The 15,343-nt window shown below is 36.2% G+C and overlaps 1 protein-coding gene across 29 annotated transcripts in view; it reads left to right on the forward strand.

Annotated features, from left to right (window-relative positions):
* Positions 1-15,343, forward strand: part of AFDN (afadin, adherens junction formation factor) — a 133,398-nt gene that overhangs the window by 93,473 nt on the left and 24,582 nt on the right. For all 29 annotated transcript variants that reach the window (XR_012834587.1, XM_075748588.1, XM_075748590.1 and 26 more), the window contains one exon: positions 15,229-15,294. Coding sequence is in view for 28 of the 29 variants with exons in the window: in XM_075748588.1 (XP_075604703.1) it covers positions 15,229-15,294 (66 nt within the window). In the remaining variant the exon portion in view is untranslated. The remainder of the gene's footprint in view (positions 1-15,228; positions 15,295-15,343) is intronic.

The following is a 15,343-nucleotide window of genomic DNA, read 5'->3' on the forward strand; positions in this document are numbered from 1 at the left end:
GAGTTATGAAACAACTGTTAGCTGCCAGAGCACTGTAAACACTGTTGTGTTTGTTTGGATTTTGCTTTGGTTGTGTAAATTGAGAAAATACCTAACAGCATTTCTCAGACAGAATACTTTACACATAGATCTATTTTTTTTTAAAGTTAAATTATGTAGCTTCAGATGTTATGTGACCCAAAGTTAGCTGCTTGTCCTACCCTTTTGTAAGTGTTGCATGTTTTCTTACAGTAATACTCCTGTAGCTTTATTAGCGGTAGCTGTTGTAATAGGTATATGGAAATGGAGTTGGTAGGAGTGGTCGGGCATTGGGAACAGTATTGCTTTTGGAGGTTGTGTGCAGACTTTGGTTGCTCTAACCCTGAAAGATGTTTTGATGTTAAAAGCTGCCTGACTCCCAACCACATTGCGGTTAAGTTTTTATAAAATCCAGATGATTTGGAAGCAGCATGTGCATGCAGTTTACTTTAAAAATATATCGCTTTTTGGGGGCTTTCGCATGTGACTTCTTAGCCATCTGTGGGCCAGCACATTACTTCCTGTTTAATTTGGAGGTTTTTTTGTCTCTTGTACAAAAGGGCTCCCTTTTTGTTTTTTCTAGCAGTTTTCAAAGTTTAATAAAGCCTCTAAAGTAAATGGAAGTCAGAACAGCATAACTGATTACGTAAGAGTCTGAATATTGTATTGGTTATAGCTGGTGTTGATAAACGCTACACTGTGTCATAGCATCCAGCTCCGAGTTATCTTGATGGGTATCTTGGAAAATCCAGCAGACTAGAGCGGTGGTTGCTGTTGAGGGCTGGAAGAGAAGTGGAGAATTGTTTTTTTTCTTTCAAGGATCTGTAGTCCCGGAGATCAAAATGTGGTTTTCTGTTGTTGGAAGAACAGAATCCATGGTAAGTCTGTTCAGGTTTCTGTTGGGACTGTTTTTCTCTGAAGTTTTAAATACTCTCACTGTACTTTTTCCTGCTCTCTTGCTTGTTTAAACCTGCCAGTAGTTACTTGTTCGTGTAGCAACAATGTAATACAGCATGCAGTTAAATATAGTCAGATGTTAGTAGCTAACTTTCTAAAATCTAGAAAGAAAAAACTAATTTTTTAGCTTGTTCTTCATATGCACTTCTCAAATTTGTGGAAGTGACTATTAATATTTAAAGTTTCAGGTGTGATAACTACTGTTTTACTGTGGCAGAGCATGAATAGCATGACCTGTGATCTGTTTACTTGTCATATTAGTTGGCTTTAATCCAGGTTCCTTTAAAAGTCTGTTTTCCCCTTAGAAAGTCTTAGTAGAATAATTAAAATTGACATCCCAAACTGTATAAGATTTTGAATACTTGTAGACTCTTCTGAAAAGACCAGAAACATGCAAATGCATTGCAGTTAGGATATCTAATGTTCAACACATTCACGAGTAGAGGCATTTAAACTCTGTTCAGATTGCTACTGCACAAAAGAAAGGATTCCTGTGTTCTGCAAGAATGACAGATTAATCTTCATGTGCTGTGTATATTCATTAGCATGCTACGATTTAGTTCTTTAAAGTATCGCACAGTACTACTTCCTCAGTCATCTTTTCTTAGTATAACAGAAAAAGTTGCCTTAAAATATATACAGGCACCTTAAAACGCATATGTATGTGGCCCTACTGACATATAAATCAGAGCGTATTTTCTAGGAGGTTTTAACAGATGGTCAGATTAAGTATTTTCACAGGACTTGCTGAAATAGGATGAGATGGTGATAAGGTGTTTCTTTTTTAATAGATGTATTTCAAACACAGAGTATGACAGTTCATCAATAAATATTCTGGGGAAGGGGCTTACTTTTCTAAACAGAACTGTGTGGCATCTTAACCATAAATGATTTTTATTATTTGGCACCTTGTTTGTTCTTAAGGTTTAATTAAATCATTCTAAGTTGCTTTATTTTCTAAACCATTGCTTGTCATTTTATATTTGTCAATTTAAGGAGGGTTTTAGACTACCAGGGACATAAATTTCAATGTGAAATTTTTCTACAAGTATCTTGTAGATGATCTATGTAGAAGGAACAGGTTTAAACATTAATTTTAAATTCCCACACCCCACCCCCCCAAAAAAAGGAAAAGAAAAAAAAAAGAAAATTAGGTTTCTAGTTAATAATACTGATAACATAATATACAGATTTGATTCTCTTTACTCTGTGTTTGCAAATATAGACAGCTGATGGGATTTTTTTTAACTGATTGTTAGCTCTTTATTTGTGTTCCAGGTTTTAAGATTTCTTAACATTTCAGATACCTCAGTATCTGAAGTCTTCTTATGTCTGTGCTTTCTAAGTATTTAAGGAAAATTTTTGCCCTTTCCTCCCAGCATGAATTAATTGAAATGTTTGTATAAGAAGAAGATTTAGAAGTTGTTTTGTTGTGGTTTAGTGTTCAATACTAATTCACATCAGCGGTCTGAACTACAGATGTTGTCTTAATAGGCTTCTTAGGAGGAACTTAAAGTAAAAATATAGTATTTAATTGTTATTTGCAGCACAGATTTCTCAGTCTTGTAGGAATAAGATTGTATGTAAGGTGCCAGTTTAGTCTTCATCATGAACAAATAAGTAGCTGTGTGTCAGCAATTTGCCTGTTTCTTGTTGATTTGTAACTTCCAGCGGGGTTTTTGGTTAAATTTTTGGTACCTTGTAGCTGTTCTATAAAATTTTGCTAATGCTTTTATATGCTGTGTAAAAACTAAAGCTTATGCCAGCACAGCATAATTTTTCTTCTCACTAGCTGTGAGCCTTTAGCTGTGCTCAAGTAGAGTGTTTTTGTCTTTTTTTTTTTTTTTTTTATTCACTTGTATTTAGATTGATACTGCAAATGGGTCACCCAGACATTTGTATTTAATGCCTTCGGAACAAAGCGGTTTTTAAAATTCATGTGCCAGTGTCTTCTTGCACTAATAGCTTCTATATACAGGTACTTGCTAGCAAACCTGCAAAAGTATTGTGCACATATGCTTTAGCTAGAATTCCTCTACCAGACTTCATTCACGTCTGACATTCAAATAACTTCTAAAATTCGGTTTAGATATATGCTAACACAGCATTTTAATTTTTATATTTTTTTTACTCCTACTAATGAAAAATACTTTCAGAATTTAACAAATTCTGTGTAGACTTTTTCCTGTACGAATAATACTCTTAATTGGAGTAGAACTTTAGGTGCTTAATAGGACGTGATCATGTGTACACACTGATACTGGATTAAGTTGTATCCCTCTGAAACTGCAGAGCAGCATTATGTGGAAGATTGCACTGTGGGGTTATCTTTGGTTGTAATTTTTCCTTGGCTGTAGAGCCAAGAGCCATTTTTTTAAAAAGTACAGAGATACACGGTCATTTTTTTTCATAATAGATTGCCCTCTATGTCTTGCCTGTAAATCCTGTCCACAGACCTGATTAAGCTGAGGCGTTAGTTCAGAGTTGCCTTAACAGGGAAGAGCATCGCAGAATCTACAATACAACTTGTAGATTGGTACATAACTCTGAATAGCCCTTAGTATGTCACTGCTCACAGAGTATTTATAGCCAACGTGCATTAAAAAGTTAACCCTTGTTTGGGGAAGTAAAGCTCAAGCAATACTTTTTCCTTGAGCTCTATGAAAGATTTTTTTTTCCTTTGAAACAAGAGAAATGGAATCAAACAGGCTCATGTATTTGATTTCTTTTGGTAAAAATTAAGAGTGCTTTTATGCTTTTGTAGAATATCATATGAATCTTGATTTGCAGCATTTATAATAGTAAAAGGGGCTTCATTTTCAGAAAGGTTAAGAAAGACTAATGAATAAAACATGCTTGGTCTTTTACGAACGTTGTATATGAAGCATTTTCCCTTTTACTTACCAGTTTTTCCCGTTTCATGAGAGCAAGAGTAAAGTACAAGTAGGTAGGAACTGTTGCATACTTGATTCCAGTCTCAGAATGAGACTTTATACCGATTGCTTTAGCTAGTTCATTTAGTTGCTTTGTTTTTCATCAAAGAAAATATATTTTAGAAGCACTCAATTTCCAGAGTCAGAGAGAAATCACGTTGTTACAAATTGATACACTTCTGTCTAGCACAGAAAATACTACAGCTATTCGTGTCAGCATGCCTGCTTTCCATGTTTATCTGATTGCCTTATTAAGGTTTCTGAATACCATAATTTGGGTTTCTATTTAAAAAAATAAAAATGATGACTACATACGCACAAGACTACTGCTTATTTTATTAATGCCGTTTCGGGAAGTCCGTTACAGAACATCCTGGGTTCTTTAGTCTTTTATCTACTGGGAGAAGCAGGCTTTGGGAAGATAGAGGGTATATTCACTTGCTCGCTTTGTGTGCAAGTCAATCTTGACTGCAAGCATTCTTTTATAAAAAAAAAATAACAAGTAACCCTTATTCCATTAAGGAGAACAACAAAACTCTTCAGTCCTTTCTCTTTGCTCCTTTTGAGACTATTTGTAAATACAGCTTCTGGATACACGGGCTGTAGAGTTTCTAGGTTGTCAGATGCTTCAGTCTCCTGTGATACTGTACTGTTTGCAGTCTAGCTTTTTTTTTTTTTCTCTGAATAGTAAGACACTTATTTTTTATGTTTCCCCATCCAGTGCAACTAAAAGCTTCAGTGGAATTGTTCATAGCTGTTAAATGTTTGATGCTTCTTTGCTTCTGAGTAATGTTGATTGTCACCAAAGTTTGAATCTCCACTGCCTGTTTTGTTTAATTGGAAATGTTTTGTCCACTTGTGACTGTAGTTTGTCCAACTCCAAAAATGTTTGGTTTTCCCCCCACCGTGGAGGAGAATTTGAGATGGGAGAGTAGAAGTTCACGTATGTGGAGCATGGGTCAGCTTTAAAATTCTTTTAAAGTCAGGGTACGATGTGACTCAGAGCAGCTGTAGCCACAACTAACAGACCAGTTTTACATACAGTAGGCTGGTTCACCTCATTTGTATCTGGAAATTATATAGGGCATGCTATGAAGTATTTTGTCTAATGATGACAGATCTCTGAAGTCTTTACATTGTCAGAGGAAGCAAAGGCCTCGGCTACCTCAAGACCAAAGTGGGTTGTTTTTTGGGTTTTTTCTTTTTTTTTCTGATCTTCAAGTCCAGAGAAGTTTGCCCTCACTGGAAGTGGGACTGGTAGCTACAAAGTCGGCCTTTGTCATTCCTCTGGGCTGGCAGCGAGTAGTTTAATGAGTCGTAGACATAGTATGTCCAGTACATAAAGTAAATATGTGCTCATCCAGATACAACCTACAAAATGCAGGTTGCTTTAGGGAATGTGAGTGTTTTGGTGATCAGAAACCTTTGCTTTTGCCTCCTAGGGAGTACATTTGTAAACTCGCTGCGTAGTTTACTAAACTGGTGTTCTTTAAAATGCTTACAAGTTTGGGTTATTTAAATGCTTCTAGACTGACTGCTTGCCAGGGAGGTCTGACTGAGACTTGATTCTGTTACATAAACTTGCCTTAAAGGATGTTTATAAAAACTTACAGAGATCTTCTATGTGAACTTTAAAAGTCTGGAATTGGAGAATTACCTTGACAAAAATCAGTAAAATCTACTCTGGATATAGGCAGATAAAAGATTTCAGGCTTGATGACTAGTATCAGGCTTGATAGCTACATTTCTGTCTTGTTTTGTTTAAAGACATTTTAGTTGGAGGGATTCGTTCTGTTTTTAAACTGTTTCTGTTTTTATAAAATACAACAGAAGCTTAATAAGAAAGACCTACTTGGGGAAACGGTGTCATCCTTGAAATGTTGTGAGAGATACCAGGTTCTAATATTTCAGCAAGATCTATTTGTGTATGTATATATATCCACATAGATGTGATATCTACATTCTTAGAATGAAATACTTTGAAATATTTGCATAATGCTGCAAAATCCAAGAAAGTCTTGAAAATTATTTATTTTAAAAAAAATCTCCAATGGTTTATGTGAACCTTTGGAGTGTTTTGACACGTACTTTTGGTATCTCAAACTACTTAATTTGGAATATTTGGAAAGGTTGGTAACTGTGTGACACACTTTGTGGATTCAGTCAAACCGTAATTGGAGAGTGAAGATACCTTCACTTCAGAACAACTTTTTCATATTACTATTTATGTGAAGCTTAAAACCATTTAAGTACTCATGTATTTTAAGACCAAAATCTTCAAATTTGTATCGAAAAGTCATTAGGAAGACTTCCTTGCATTTTCTGTAAATAAAAGCAGTTTTTAGTATGTCGCATGTTTAAAAAAACCCTTGTTATTGAAATGTATTTTTTTTCTTCAATCAAATGTGATTCTGCCAGTCTTTATTGGAAGCTGTTCATTGCTCCAGTTTTATTGGAGTGATAAACAAAGTATGTGAAACTAAACAGGTATGGGCAAATGATGGTTTAGAACAAGTAACGACAAGACCTTACTGTGAAGTGTCTGGAGCATTACCGGTTTGGTTAGGTGCCGTACCTGCAGATATGTTTTCAAGGTGCATAGTTGTTCCATAATTACTTCATACTACAATTTTGCTGTCACTCCTAACAACTGGAAAAGTGTTTTTGTAACAGTTTTCATAGTTTTAATTCTAATGATAGGTATTGAAATTGCTAGGTCATTCTACAGATCTATTAAGTACAGCTAGTTTGCAATCCACCTAAGCTAGTTGTGGGGTGTGATGTTTGAGGATGGGAATAGCTTAACTGTTACGAGGTTATTGCCACCTCAACAGATGGACCTTCGTTCCCACGCAGATACCTTTAGATTGGGGTACTGGTGGGACTGCACGGCATCTCGGCACCTCCAGCCCATCTTGTCACTGGTGGCAGGTCCCCATGTGGCGTGGCACAGTGAGTGGCTTGCTCGGGAACCCAGCTGCATGTTGATACTCACTAGAAGGAGCTGCCTGTTGTTTCCACCGTGCTGTTACAGCTGCTTGTCCTGGCAAATACCAAATGGGAAGGAGGAGCGGGCGGGATTTCTTCTGCCTGTTTTTAATGCTTCCATGGTGACTGAGTCACCAGCTGGTGGACTAGCTGTGATGCTGCCATTAGGAAGACTGTATCTGATGTTCCTGTTATTCAAACAGCTACTTCATATACAGTGGTGCTATATGGTATGTTCCGATTTTATGGCTGATTTAATATACGTGAGCCAAAGTTTCCTGTGTTTGTTACTGACAAGGAAGTCTTATAAAACTCATCTTGTGACATAGCAACACTAGCGATAAAATCTTTTCTCCTTACATACTTTTTAAAATTCTGTTATTTTTATTAATACTTTACTACCATAGTCTTGTACATCCTCAGTTTTACATTCTTCTGATGTAGGAGTAGTTTTTTGGTTGGGTTTGGGTTTTTTTTCCGATCAGTGTAGTTCATCTTGTTCTTTTCCTCATTTAGTCTGATGACTTCATGGAAGTGGTTGTATTGTTTTTTTAATGCTGCCTCTTCTATTTCTGTAGTTCTTATAGTAATTTCTTCAGCAAATGCAGTATTTTGGGTGCAATCCTGTTGGAGCAAGGAGGGACTTGCAAAATAACACTAATTGTGAAAACAAGTATGAACTGAGGTGTTGCTTGATAGATGGCCCAGATGATAAGCGGATGTGATGGAAAATGACTTGTTTCTTGTTAGGCTATCTCAAAAGCTGTGGTTACACTGCATTATCCAACTCAGTCCTTTGGCTTCTTTAACATGATAGAATTTTTGTAGTGAAGCAGAGAAACATACCAGGCTTAAGAGGGGCAAATACCCATTTGGGCAATGGGTGTGAAATCTTTGCCATAAATCTTAGCTGAGCATATTTTTGTATTTTTTTTTTCTTTTGGTGCATTAAATGTGTGATTGACTTGGCTCTATTGTATCAAATTTGCTTTCCTTCCATCCTCTTGCTCCCAGCAAATATCCAGATTTTTTTGAGGTTGCAGTCTGTGTGACTTGAAGAGTGGAAATCTCATAAACAAACCTAATATTTGAAGCATTTGTTATTTTCTTCACCTTCCAGATTCTCTTTTAATGAGGGACTCTAGTGTTGGACACCGTTTCTTTTTTTTATTTATTTATTTTATTGTCCATCCCCCCCTTGCCCAGTGTCAGTGATTCTCATTTCAGATGAAGTTCTGTTGATACTGTAAGTTTATTGGGGTTTTGGGGTTGGGTTTTTTAGTTTGGTGGATTTTGATGGGGTTTTTTTTACTAGAGGGAGCACATCAACTTTTTTCTGATTGCTTTATAGTGTTTTGGAGTTGAATTGCTATATTTATGTATTTTACAGTGGGAGTTGAAATATTTATTACATGCATAGATTTCAGATGCAGAGGATTCAGTGTCAGTTTGTGTGTAGGGTCTACTCAGTTATTTGAGGAGGTCTCTTGTTAATTCAATTAGAAACTGCTAGAAAAATAAGTATGTCTTGTTATAATTGTTTGCTTTATGTGCATTAGACAGATTGGAATGTACCTGAACATTGTTGAACAATGCTTATACTAACCTAGGGCTTAATTAGTACCACTTCAATAATTTGAAGTTTTCATTTAATTTCAAATAAAGAGTTAGATTTGCAAGGGCTATGAACCTGTGACCTATGAACGGTACTGATGTGAAACTCCCAACATCATCATCCAAACGTGTTATAAACGTGTAACAATCCTTTCTGTGTTTTATTTCTTTGCTTTCACTTATCCTCAGATAGTAAATTTTAGACTCCCATCTTGCCATTTTTCTAAACATGTTTTTGTTCTGTGATAAGAACGATTTGAAACTAGGCTACTATGACAAAAATAAAGCTAGTCCTCTTTTCTAAAAGCTTACCTATCTTTCTTCTGTCCCACTTTAAATATTGTTACACAGTGAATGAGGGCCACACAGATGCACTAAAGCCAGCTCTAGGAGAAATACAACTTCTGATGAGTTTTAATTGCTGGATTTATTGATAGTGTTTCATACCTCAGTTTTTTGCTTATCCTCTTGACTTGTAGCTCCTTTCATTCTTGCTGCCAATAAGGAGGACTCATTGTTTGTTTACTTTTTACAAGGTAGTCTGATCACTTAAACATTTTCCCATACATTCTTTTCTTCATTTAGATTTAGAATAAAGACCTGAGTTACCATTCTAAGCAGCCTTCTGTATGCAGGAGTGCCCTGTGTTTGCCTTTACCTCCCAAGTAGGATTAGATGATCTGTTAAATTCTATCTAAATGTGAAAGTTTCCCGTTGTCATAGAATTCCTGCAGCAACATGTAAGTCACAGTAAATTTAGGATTAATTATTCTCATACTCTGACTAAACTCAAGTGCATGCCAAATTTGCAAGTGCAGGATGTTAACATCTTTCACCTTGTGCTGATAATAAAGCATTACATTAATCCTTAAGATAAGTGTAAGATAAGAAAACTTTATACAGTTATTGCATCTCATGCAAAGGTGTGGCTTCATTCTGGGTACTGGACCTAATTGTTTTCCTCAGTTTCCCATGTGTGCTAGCTATGTACTTCCACCTAAAGACGAATAAGCCCAAGCATCGCGATTATTTTCAAGAATCTTTTCATGTTTTTACTCAGAGATCTAATTAAGCTTCCTGGAAGAAAAAAAGGGAACATTTTTATCCTATTGTGTAATTACATCACTAAAGGTGTGGGGTTTTGTTGTGTTTTTTTTTTTTAACAGGGTGCATTTACTTCAGTTCTAGATACGCTATTCATCTCCATTGCTTGCTAAAAGTTAGGTTGATTTATATTTTTTATGTTTAAAAGGAGAATGGGTGGACATTGGCAAAGTTGGCAAGTGTCTTTTGAATACGCTCAGCTTAAGCTCAAAAAATTTAAAACGAAGATGTTTTTCTGCTGTGTAGTTTGCTTCTCTGTGTGGGAATCTGCATGTATGTGGCTTTTTTCTTGGTTGTACAATTGTTTTTGGAACTCAGCTTCCACTAGAATACTGTTGCACTGCAAACACTGCTCAGAGCTGCTTCACAAGTCACTAGGTGACCTGTAATAGGATTTAGGAAATCAAAGTTGGGTTAAAAATCACATTAGTCACCGAATAGTGGAGTCTAAGGCTGCAGCAGATTATTTTACATTGTGCTGTTTTAACCCATTTGGGAATTACCTGGGCAGTGTTTAAACTGAAATATGCTGTTAGGTCAAACTCCCTTGGCATTTTTTTGTATTGCTTATTAAAAAGATGACTTCCCTAGTAGAAGTTCGCAGATGTGCTCTAAACACGTGTCAATGTTCTTACATTTAAAAGATGAACAATAATTTTTAAATATAATGTTCCCTTCCTTCAGTCCATAATTAGCTGTTTGTCTCGTTCTGATCAGCTAATACCTTCCTTATCAAACTTTTTTCCTATGGTTCCCTGCTTTGGCTATGCATTATAACAGTTGATACCGAGCTAAACAAAGGAGGTCTTTGGAGTAGACTGTTATGCTCATGCAGTTCAAGGATATTACCCAGGTGAATTGAAGCAGCAACTTTGTGGGGTTTTTTCCCAGTTATACACCTTGAAAATTTTTCTTAAATTATTACTTAAGGGGAAGGATTTTCTAAATTTTTCCTCAAAATGGTACTATTGTTTCACTTTCTGCAGGGATTGTGGGAAAAAGTTGCTCAAGCATGAAAGGTGACAGGTAGATTGGTAGCACTAGAGAGTTTTCTACTGTGGGTGAGGTTTATTCTCCCCCCATCTAGAATTTACTGTATTATTTTTTTTAAAATACTTGTAAAGGTTTTTGTGGGGTTGTGTTTGGCTATATATATTTGAGAAAATGTGCTGTAGGTTCCAGTATGTTAATCTTGGGGGTGTGGAATAAACCATCTTTTTTATGCTTATTACATTCTTGCTTTCCACAGTCATTTAATTTCTCTACAGTTGTGTTCTTCTGTTTGGACTAACAGCTTTACAGATACTCATGCTTTTGTATTCAGAATTGGAGAAAATAAAGTGAACTGAAAAGAATGTTTGCTGTATTATTGTTACTGATACACACATGTCATTGTTCTGTTTACTTTCTGGGGGAATAGTTTTAGTTATGTTGGCCTTCACATTCCTTTGAAAGAAAAGCAGGTCAATAAGCAGTTTACAAAGAAACCTGGTTTATTGTAATGTCGGTAAATGATAGGAGAAAAATCCATGTGGTAGGTATGAGATTTTGCTCACTCTGGAGTTTAGTATGCATGTCTAACTACACTTATTTCTAAAGCAGTCTCCTGGAAGGTGGAACTGAAGCAAAATTAAGTGTGTTTCAATAGAAATGAAGAATTTGGATTCAAATGACTATAAAGCTCAGGGTAAAAGTTGAAGGAATGTGATGAGTTAATTTGGAGGATGGTTAGTGAGAAGTCTTCCCAAGCATAAGTGACAGCAAAGGCATGTTGTTAAAAACATATTAAATGGCGCGTGAATTAAGCAGAGAAGGAACTCATTTGTCCTAATAATATGTGACTGGATGTGGTAGCTGCTAAAGATATTTTTTTTTCTTAATGTAATCTGAATGGAGATTTATTTTCAAATCACTTTTTATGCTTTCAAAATTCATTAGTTTTGTATTAAGTGAGATGACTTGGAGCTAACACATCTGCTCGTAACTTCTCTTAAAAAGGACAGGAAAGGGATTGACAAACTGTATAGGCTTCATAAAAACATTAAAAAAGAAGGAACAAGGAGTAAAATGTCAGCTCCTACAAATTGTAATGAAAAATTGCTGTAAAGCTTAGAGTATAGGCACAGTTAGAGCAAAAGTCCATCTGATCTGGTATCCTCCAGCAGTGAGGAGGATACCAAAGAAAATTACAAGTGTAAGATGGTTCCTCCTGGTTTCTAGCTTTCTGTAATTTCAGAATTTCTTTCAGAATGCATTATATCTGTATCTTCTCCCCCCCTTCCCCCCTTCCCTCCCCCCCCGCCAAAGACCTTGAAGAGCCATACCATGAATCTGTGATCTTTTTGTTCACGTTTATGCTTTGGCATCTACAGCAGTCTTGTTCCTAGCAGTTTCCCAATTTAATTATGAAATCCTATAGAAATTTACTGGGGGGGAGGGGGTTGGTTTTGTTTTTTATTTTTAAAAATACGCTAGCTGTGGTAGCATGAGTAGGACGGCTTTCTCTGTTGGCTGATTAGAGAGCAGATAAATAATCTAGTCTGTGCCACTCATAATCCCGTAGACCTTCACTTCCTTGATTGTTGCTAAGCTGAGGAGTCCATGTCTATTTAGTTGGTTTTCTCAAGAAAGATATTCCATGTTTCTGATCCTTGTTATCCTCTGAGCCTCGTGGTTCTGCTGGTGTCATTTTGTAAGGGAGTAATCAGAAATGTAAACAGTTTTCTAAATGTGAACCTTTTAGATTTTTAGTGACCGTGGTGGTTTCTGTTACGTTTGTTCTTTTCTGTTAGTTCTGTTGGCTTCCAGATATTTGAGCTGATATGTGAAGATGGCTCTGAAAACAGTGCCTAGAAACATCATTCTCGAGGAGCTAAAGCCAATTTAGAAACTACTATGTGGATATTTGTGCAATTGCAAATGTTTATCTCATCACTATCTGCAAACCAGTGCACATATTGTGGGCTTAAACAGAAGGTTTCAACTTCATTTAATGTGCAGTAACAGTCATAATCAAGCATAAGAAAGGTGATGTGTATGGATATAATGTCTAATGTAATTTGTGAGTACCAAAGTCACGATCCCAAAATTGCTTAATTATGTGCGCTGTTTTGAGCAGCAGTGCTCTTCAAAAGGCTTGCTTTGAGCAGCAGTGCTCTTCAAAAGGCTTGCTGGTTTTACCTAATCTTTGCCTTTATTGGACAGATCTTTGAATTCCTGGACCCAGGAGGATGAGATTCTCGCTAGCATCCTTTCAAGTTAGAACTAAATAAAAGCAGTGTTGATCCCAGGTGGCTTCAGAGGCTTCTGGTTAGTCTTGGTCAGACTGGCCTCCAAGAAAAGCTGCTGCTTGGTCTCTGCAATTACATATAGCCTCATGCATCACGTGGTTATAACTACAAGGGTGGGTGGGTGAGTTGCTGTTGACTCTATTGCCTTTTGGAACTAAAGGAGCTTACCTCTAGCTATGTTTAGTGTTTGGAGGCAGAGGAAGGAGCATATTGTGTGGGGTTTTGTTTGCATGGTAAGGTTTTGGTAGTGAGGGGGCTACAGGGGTGGCTTCTGTGAGAAGCCCAATCAGCTTAATTTTCAATTCCCAACAAGGGGAGATGGTAACTGGTTGTGCCAACCGTGCCCTGATGGGGAACAGTCCCTTGCAAGGTTGGAGCATTACTGCACATTTGGACCAGGAAATACATTTTCCCCCCATTATTGCTCCAGTGCTCAGCATCGCGTGATTCTTCTCCAACTCTAGGTTTTGACTTACTTGATAAATTTTCTAAATGGTAAATTTAGTTGCATTATTGTTTGCCCTTTTTCTGGAATGCTTATGAGCATGGTGTACAGCACATTCATTTAGGGTTTCTCTGAAAATTTCAATTCCTGGTGTAAACTAACAACTTCTATCAACTGTTGAGCCAGTTGTTAATATACAAGGACAAGTTCCTTCTTATCCCATGTCACCTTAAAATCTTGAAGAACTCCTGGTAAGAGATCTTGCTGCATCTGTCTTGGAAGTCTAGGTGTTCTGTCAACCAGATCATCCCTCCCCATGTGCTTGCTTGGGGAAAAAAGAGATTTGTGAAGCATGATTTCATTTTTTCATTGTATTTATCTAGCTGTCTTCTGTCTTGTGTTTCTCATAACTTTAACCGATTTTTCTGGTATAAAGTTCAAAGTATTCTGCACTTACCTCGATGTTTCTTTAGAGCCCTTTAAAAACCAAACAGAAAAGTAACTAAATTTTTGTAATTGCCTTTATATTCTTTCCAGGCAAAGAAAGTGTCCTTACTTCAGTTATTTATTGCATATTTTTTCTCTTTTTTTTCCCTGCAAGTACGGCTTAAGCAATTATTATGAAAAATTTGGACATGTAGAATGTTAATCTGGAACCATGGGACTCGAAGGAATTCCTTTTCTGTGGCTTTTGAGTAAACATTTGGGATTAACTCAAGGTTTAATGAATAAAAATAGGTCTTTCACTTGCTTAGAAAATCATGTGTAACACTAGCTTTTGAATAATCTTCACCTTGATTTTTATTTTACTTTATTATAACACTGGGAGCAATGAATGCTTTTGCTGCCAAAAGAGAAGATTTGGAAAAGCTGGGGGGGAAAGGAGGAGGAAGGTTGGATATTCAATATCTAAGCAACTTGAGGGGTTACTTTAGAAAATAACATTACATTAAAAACTGTGCTCTGTTGAAAACTTACTTAGCACTCTTCTTCCAAGTGACTTGCAGAGTAAAACAGCACCATTTGCTATAGTAAATAATGAAATCACAAGTGATTGTCTTGCATTACAAGTGACAATGTAAAGGTTTGTGATACTAACATTTAGACTGATCTGTGTGGTGTCTTGTAAATTGGAGCATGTGGATGACGCAACAGCATGGCTTGAATAGATGCTTATGTTCTCTTGTCTCGACTCTGTTGGTTGTCTTTCAGTAAGTTCACTGTTAACAGTCCTTTCAAAATTTAGCAGCATACTTTGAGGCAGGTGTTTTATGAATGAAATTGCATGATTTTGCAGTAGACTTACATATTGGTCCTGACAACTCTAAAGACTTATGAATTATAATGTCTACTTTACTTGTTTATTGTAAAACTAGAGGCACTGTTTGTTCCTTTACAATCCTAACAAATGTAAAAAACATTTCTATTCCTTTTTCTTGTTATCTGCAATTTACTTTGTTTCATTTGGATATTAGCAAGAGAAACAGTGCAGTCTTTTGGAACATAATACATAAAGGTATAAAAAATAACATGCATGTAAATGTGCAAATCAGTATTCCTTATTAGAAGGGAATTAGAACAAACTTCTGAAGTATAAGTTTTAGTTCATGTTATTTTCTTATTCAAACTTGCATTAAGACCAAATATTCTTTGCTTCTAACAATGCTTGCAGGTTCGATAGGCCTAATATTAAAATTTTCTTTTGACTTTAAATGAATGTAACTCTTCTCTGTATAAATGGTTTTTTTCCAGTTTGGGAATACATAAAAGTAACGAGAACTTAGAGGTTTACCTAGCCATGTAAAATTCTGATTAACACTTGTGGAATGCTTAATAAATCAAATACCAATCTAATAAATTAATGCCTCTTTCTCTGTAGGGTGCTGGTCAAGACAAACTTGGAATATATGTCAAGTCTGTTGTGAAAGGAGGTGCTGCAGATGTGGTTAGTAATATTCTTAAACATCAGTAGTTCAAAGGTAGAAAGATCCTTT

This window comes from Balearica regulorum, chromosome 3 (assembly GCF_011004875.1).
Source record: "Balearica regulorum gibbericeps isolate bBalReg1 chromosome 3, bBalReg1.pri, whole genome shotgun sequence".
NCBI classification, from domain to species: Eukaryota; Metazoa; Chordata; class Aves; order Gruiformes; family Gruidae; genus Balearica; species Balearica regulorum.